General features: G+C 43.1%; 1 protein-coding gene across 1 annotated transcript; it reads right to left on the bottom strand.

Annotated features, from left to right (window-relative positions):
• Window positions 1-274: 274 nt before the first annotated feature.
• Window positions 275-1,444, bottom strand: LOC145572582 (splicing factor U2af small subunit A-like). The gene has a single exon (XM_081631548.1). It carries the CDS (start codon window positions 1,237-1,239, stop codon window positions 400-402), a length of 840 nt encoding a protein of 279 aa, XP_081487674.1. The 5' UTR covers window positions 1,240-1,444; the 3' UTR covers window positions 275-399.
• Window positions 1,445-6,300: the final 4,856 nt, after the last annotated feature.

The following is a 6,300-nucleotide window of genomic DNA, read 5'->3' as shown; positions in this document are numbered from 1 at the left end:
CACAAGGAAGCTTTTAACATAGTCTATTACTGGTTTAAATCTATTTATTAAATACTTATGCATGCCATAACAGAAAAAAAAAAAAAAAAATTATAATTGCAACACCACAAACATAAAAAGATTGATAAGCAAGTATATTAGAAATTAGAAATGTTACTGCATTGATTTAACATAAAATTTAACAAAGAACAAAATGATTTTACTCATTCCTCAATCTAATTTTGTAAAGCAATAAACCACAAATTTAAAAATCACAGAAAAATAAACATGATCATACTTCAAAGCCTGAACATAATCCCTAGAATAAGCATCAGCATAACTACACTAAATTCTTCCAAATTTAACTTCAATCATAAATTCATAATCAATCAAGCAAAAGAGCAAAATAAACCAAAAAAATCAAATCTTCCCCTCGCGCTCCCGATTCCATTGCTCAATCCTAGCTCTCCTCTCCTCACTACCTTCTCTTGCCGGCGGAGGGCTCCTACTCCTCCTCCTCCCACCTCTAACTCCTCCATCCTCACTCCTCCTATCGCGACCCCGGGGCTCAAAATCCCTCTCCCTCTCCCTCTCCCTCTCCCTTTCCCTTTCCTTCTCCCTCCTAACCGGCCTTGGGCTCCTACTCCTGCTCCTGCTCCTGCTCCTGCTCCGGCTCCTTCGACGCCTAGAATTATGAAACTTCCCAAACAACTTCCTCCTCAGCTCCCTCCCAATCATCTTAACATGCATAAAATTGCAATAACCACCTCTATTACAGCTCTCCTCCTCAAATTGCCGGCACGTCGCCTCACGAAAATCCGTCACCGGCGAAAAATCAGCAATAATCGGCCTCCCTGAGTAAAACCTCCCCTGAAGAGCTCCCAACGCAGCCGCCGCTTGATCCTCCTCACGAAATTGCACATAAACATTCCCAATCATATGGTCAGCAAGATTATCACACACATTTAGGGTTTCAATTTCGCCGAATTTGCTCAGTTCCTCAAATATATCCTCAAAAAAATCCTCAAAATGAGATTGCAGAGTTTCGGCAGAAATTGGCTGACCTTGAGCATCGACGCCTGGAGTAATCATGTCGGGGCGCTGGTACATGTTGGAGAGAAGGAGAGTAGGAGAGATAGTGGGGCGATTATGTAGTCGAGAGCAGCGATCTCCATGGCGGCATGCGCCGATCTTGAAGTAGAAAGGGCAGTTCACACGGTCTTTCTCTGTGCCGAAAATGGATGCCAAGTGTTCCGCCATTGTTGTCGGAGGTTAATTCTTCGAGCTATTGATTCCAGGGATTGATTATTTTCTGCGGAAATTAGGGTTAGATGAAATGGAAGAGGAAAGAGGGGAAAGTAGAAACCCTAATTTCCGAAGGGGGAAGAGAGTGGAGGAGGGTGTGGAGGAAGAAGGTGGAATTTTGAACCGCCACAGCACAGGCGTTGGTGTGGCTTGTTTGAAGCTCGACTGCAATATGCAATCCGATGTGCAAATGCTGTGAAATGTTTTTGTTTTTTTAATGTAATCGTACGAGTTATTTTTGGGATTTTTTTTTTTTTTTTTTTTTTTTTACACCAAAGAGCTATGAGAGAAAAAAAACAAACTGCAATAGTAAGAAACAAACTAAACTGAAAAAACAACAACTGTCGTCGTCAAGCGCAACTAGCTAATCAGTGAGCTGGAGAAACTCGGGACCGAGGAACCTTACGAATTTGACACAGCAAAAAAGACTCAACAGCCACCCGCAATTCCAAAATGAGCCACCAAACCGAAATGTCCATTGAACTTGAATTTGGAATCAAAGAAAGAAGAGTCGCGCAATCAGAATGAATCCGAATCTTCAAGAATCCTTTGCGAACCGCCGCCTGAAGTCCCCATAAACAAGCCTGTATCTCAGACTATAATGCCGACTCAGACAAAAAGGCCCTACTTCCTCCACCCATAACCTCCGAAGAATAAAGGTCACGGATAACCTAACCTCCCCCAGCTCTACAAGTGGAGCAATCCCAAGCTCCATTGACGATCAAACAAACCGTGGGGCATATGCCAGGTAATCCCCTCAAACACAACCATGGATCACCTAAAATTACAGGCGAACTAGGCGAGCAGGATCCCAATACGGATTTCTTCCAATCTTGAGACTGGACACAACGGTTGAACCACTCCTCAGCCAGACCTTCAATTGAATTGGGCGACCAAACCGCATGTCTGAACCTTAACTAGTTCCAAGAAAGCCAAATAGCCCAAAGGAGAGCAAATAAAGACATAATACCCTTCCAAAATTTGTGAGAATAGAACCGAGAGATGGTGTTAGCCAACCAATCCCCAAACTGAGGGAACTGCCAAAGATCCCATCGAACCCCCAACGCTCCTGACCGCCATAAAGATTTGACAGCAGGACAGTCTCTAAAGGTGTGCGACACCTCCTCCAACTCCTGGCAAAAAGCACATATCGGATCAACTAGACAACCACAGGAATACAGAAGAGACGCCATCAGAAGAGCATCATTTAACAGTTTCCAGCCAAACACCTTCCACCATAGGAAGAATAGTAAGCCGCTAAAACCGCCGCCACCAAGTCGGTGTCAACCGGCTTCTAAAACCCGGAGTGATAGAGGACGACAAAGAAAGGTGTTTTGGGTGTTTTCTGGTCCCTCGGGAGAGTTATGTCACCAAGACTGATTCGGCGCGGTCTGTACCTGCAAAACACAAAGACTCCGATTGATAGGAGCTCCGCCTCTGACAATTAAGTTAGTACTGGTCGTAGAAGATGAAAAGGTGCGGAAAAGTAAAAGTGAGATCTTCTCGGATTCCGAGATCAGGGGAATTCTTTGATGCGAGAGAATGTAGGGTTGTTGTAATAAATGAACGTGCCCCTAAAAAGGGGGAAATCTCCTTATTTATAGGGTCATCGGGAATTGTGCCCCTGCCTAGGTTACAAGAAACCTAAGACTGATGGGATGCGCCGCATTATGGCTTTCTTAGGATTTGGGCCGTAAAGGCCGCCTTTTCCCCAACATTCTTGGGGGGACATGTGTCAGACGGAGATTGGTCCATTTTGGACCTCTCCTAAGGTGACACGTGTCACCCTCTTATTAGGCCACTTGGTATGGGTATTTTTACCCAAAACAAAAGGCATGAGTCGATTTCGTGGTGAAAACCCCATCCCTGGTGAACTTCCAGTATACAAAATCATCCATTAGCCTCCCCGGCCGATCCAACGAAAAAAATCCTAGCAGCCAACGGAGAATCAAATAACCTATGAACAACCGAAGTATCTCACGCGTAAGAACGCGGATTAAGTAAAGAAAACACAAGAGTCGGCCGAACCGCCTCTAACGGAAGATCCTTGAACTGAACCTGACCACTAGGAGCCCAAGAATCCTCTAAAATACGAACCCGAACCAACCTTCCAAACCAAACCCTTTGACAAAACGGACATTCCTGAGAGAAGACCCCGACAACCCAAGAAGGGTGAGAAACCGAGGACGCAACTCCCCTTGTCAACAAAGGGTATTTAGCAAACAAAAGACGGGAAACCAACAGCTGCGGGGATTGAATGATACGCCAGCTCTATTTAGCTAATAAGGCGGAATTAAAAGGTGCAAGACTACGAATACCCAAACCCCCTAGTCCCTTCGCGAGATGCAGCAACTTAGAAGAACGAAGAGCCATCTCACAACTCAATTGAGAAGATTTCCACCAAAACTTGGCTAACAAATTGTCTACCCGAGAGTAGATAGAATCTGGAATCTGAAAAACAGACAAAATATGATTAAACGAGGCAAGGAGCACCGAGTTAATGATGATCAGCTTCACCGCAGGGGAGAGGTGCATTGCAGCAAACACCCGAAGGCGTTTAGCCACCTTATCTACAAGAAAACCAAACTCGGAACACTTACTACGCCCCAAATTGACAGGAAGCCCCAATTAAGTACCAAGTCGTGGTTCAGACCAAAGCTGTAAACATTTTGACAAATATTCCCGATAATCCTCCAAAGTATTCGGGCTAAACTTTACAAAAGATTTCTGCATTAAGCATTTGACCCGAAATAGCATAGAACTTAGAAAGAACATTCATCACCTGTTCACAAGTAGTAGGAGAAACCTGAAAGAACAATAGAGAGTCATCCGCAAAGAACAAATGTGATATAGATGGCGCTCCCCTCGAAATTTTGATACCATGTAACAACGCTTCCAGCTCAGCTTTCCTCAGCATTGCAGAGAGCACTTCCATGCAAAGAACAAACATATAGGGAGAAAGAGGATCCCCTTGACGTTAACCACACTGAGGATGTAAAGACTTAAAAGGAGCACCATTAACTAGCACTTTATACGACACCGTTGAAACACACTACATAATTAAATTAACCCAATAGGGAGGAAACCCAAAGACTTGAAGCACCCGAGATAAGAACTCCCAACTAACCCTATCATAGGCTTTGTTCATATCCAGTTTCAGAGCTGCATAAAATCGTTTTCTAGCTCTGGAAGCATTCATGAAAAAAATCAACTCATGCACCATCAAGCAGTTATCTAACATTAGCCTACTAGGAATAAAGGCATTCTTGTAGTCTGAGACTAAATTCAAAAGCACACCACGCAATCGATAAGAAAGACATTTAGTAATGCATTTATAGACGACATTGCAAAGGCCAATAGGACGGAATTGAGAAACAAACTCAAGATGATAAACCTTCAGTAAATAACCATGAGCAAAAAAGTATTGAACAGTCGTGATCACGTGGTTTCCTACCTCATGCCAATAGGTTTTGAAAAACGCCGAAGAAAAACCATCCGGACTTGGAGATTTGTCATCCGCAATGTTAAACATAGCCCGCTTAATATCGTCAGTAGAGAAAGGAGCCAATAAGGCCTAGTGATGTGTATCAAATAAAGATGGCAAATGAAGAGATTCCTAGGAAAATCGAGAAACAAGGGATTGAACCGAGGATGAGCATTGTGAACCCCCACTATAGAGAGCCCTGTATAAGTTTAGAGCAATCGAACGAATACCCCCCCGCATCCGATGCCTAAGACCCGTCAGTATCCCGCAAACCCAAAATATAGTTTTTCCTCCGCCAGGCCTGAACCGCTGAAAAAAGTAAACAGGTATGGTCATCACTAAACGCATCCTATTTTAGTTTGGCTCGCTGTTTCCAAAAGAGAAAGGCCACCTGAGCCTCAACAATCTTCTCCATTCGCATTGTATGAAAAAGGAAGCGGTCATAGCGGGAGTTAAGACCAACAGACACTTCAGAAACATCAGCAACCAAAGCTTTCCAATCAATACCCCACATCTTCTTATGAGTAATACACCAGGCTAACAAACGATGACAAAGAATGCAAAGCCTTCGAGATAATAAAAACATAGAGACCCCGGCACATGGGTTGTAAAAATAGACCTCACCATGTCTGCCACAACAGTAGATCAAATAAACCAGTTCTCAATTCGATATGGTCGTTTATAAGTACCCATAGAAGAAGAGTCACTCAAAATAATAACTGCATGATTAGAAAACAAAATAGGTTAGTGCTGAACAAAAGTAGCAGGCCTATCTTGTAACCAAAGGGAAGTAGCATAGGCTTTGTCCAATCTCTCAAAAGTAGGATCTGACACTATTCTCCCATTAGTCCAAGTAAAAAAAGGTCCTGTAAATGGGATATCTATTAGACCAATGTCTAATTTCCACTGCATGAAATCATGATGTCCAGGAATATCCAGATTCCTCCCTACTTTATCCGATAAATATTCAACCTGGTTAAAATCGCCAACTAACACAACATTCGGATAAATAGCTAAAATATTAGGGATTTCCAACCACATAGTCATACGGTTAGAAACTTGAGGCGCGCTATATAATAAAAGGACATATTTTACTACCAAATTTTCCACAATTCGACACAATATTACATGCGGAGAAACCAAAAGAGGATAAATCACAATAGGGGAAAACCAAAACACACAAAGCCCACCACTAAGACCTACTGAATCTACCCCCACAAAACCTGAATATGACAGGGAAAATAACTTATGCATTGAAGAATTTATAGACACCATAGTTTCAGCTAAAAATACAATATCGACACCATGAGAGCGGACTAGGGACGCAATGTAAGGAACTTTAGGGGAGTCCGCTGACCCAAACCCTTATAGTTCCAAGCTACAATCCTCATCTATCTCCTTGTAGCCTTAAACGAGTGGCCACCAAGCCCTCAGGAGAAGAACAAGAACGAGACACCTGAATTGGAGAAGAAGTACCAATCCCTTTACGTTTCTTAAAGGGAAGACATGAAACACAACCAGGAGCATCAACC

This window comes from Chenopodium album, chromosome 12 (assembly GCF_948465745.1).
Source record: "Chenopodium album chromosome 12, dcCheAlbu1.1, whole genome shotgun sequence".
Classification (NCBI taxonomy): domain Eukaryota; kingdom Viridiplantae; phylum Streptophyta; class Magnoliopsida; order Caryophyllales; family Amaranthaceae; genus Chenopodium; species Chenopodium album.
Note: the sequence above shows the minus strand (reverse complement) of the source record. Positions and strands in the feature narration are given on the sequence as shown.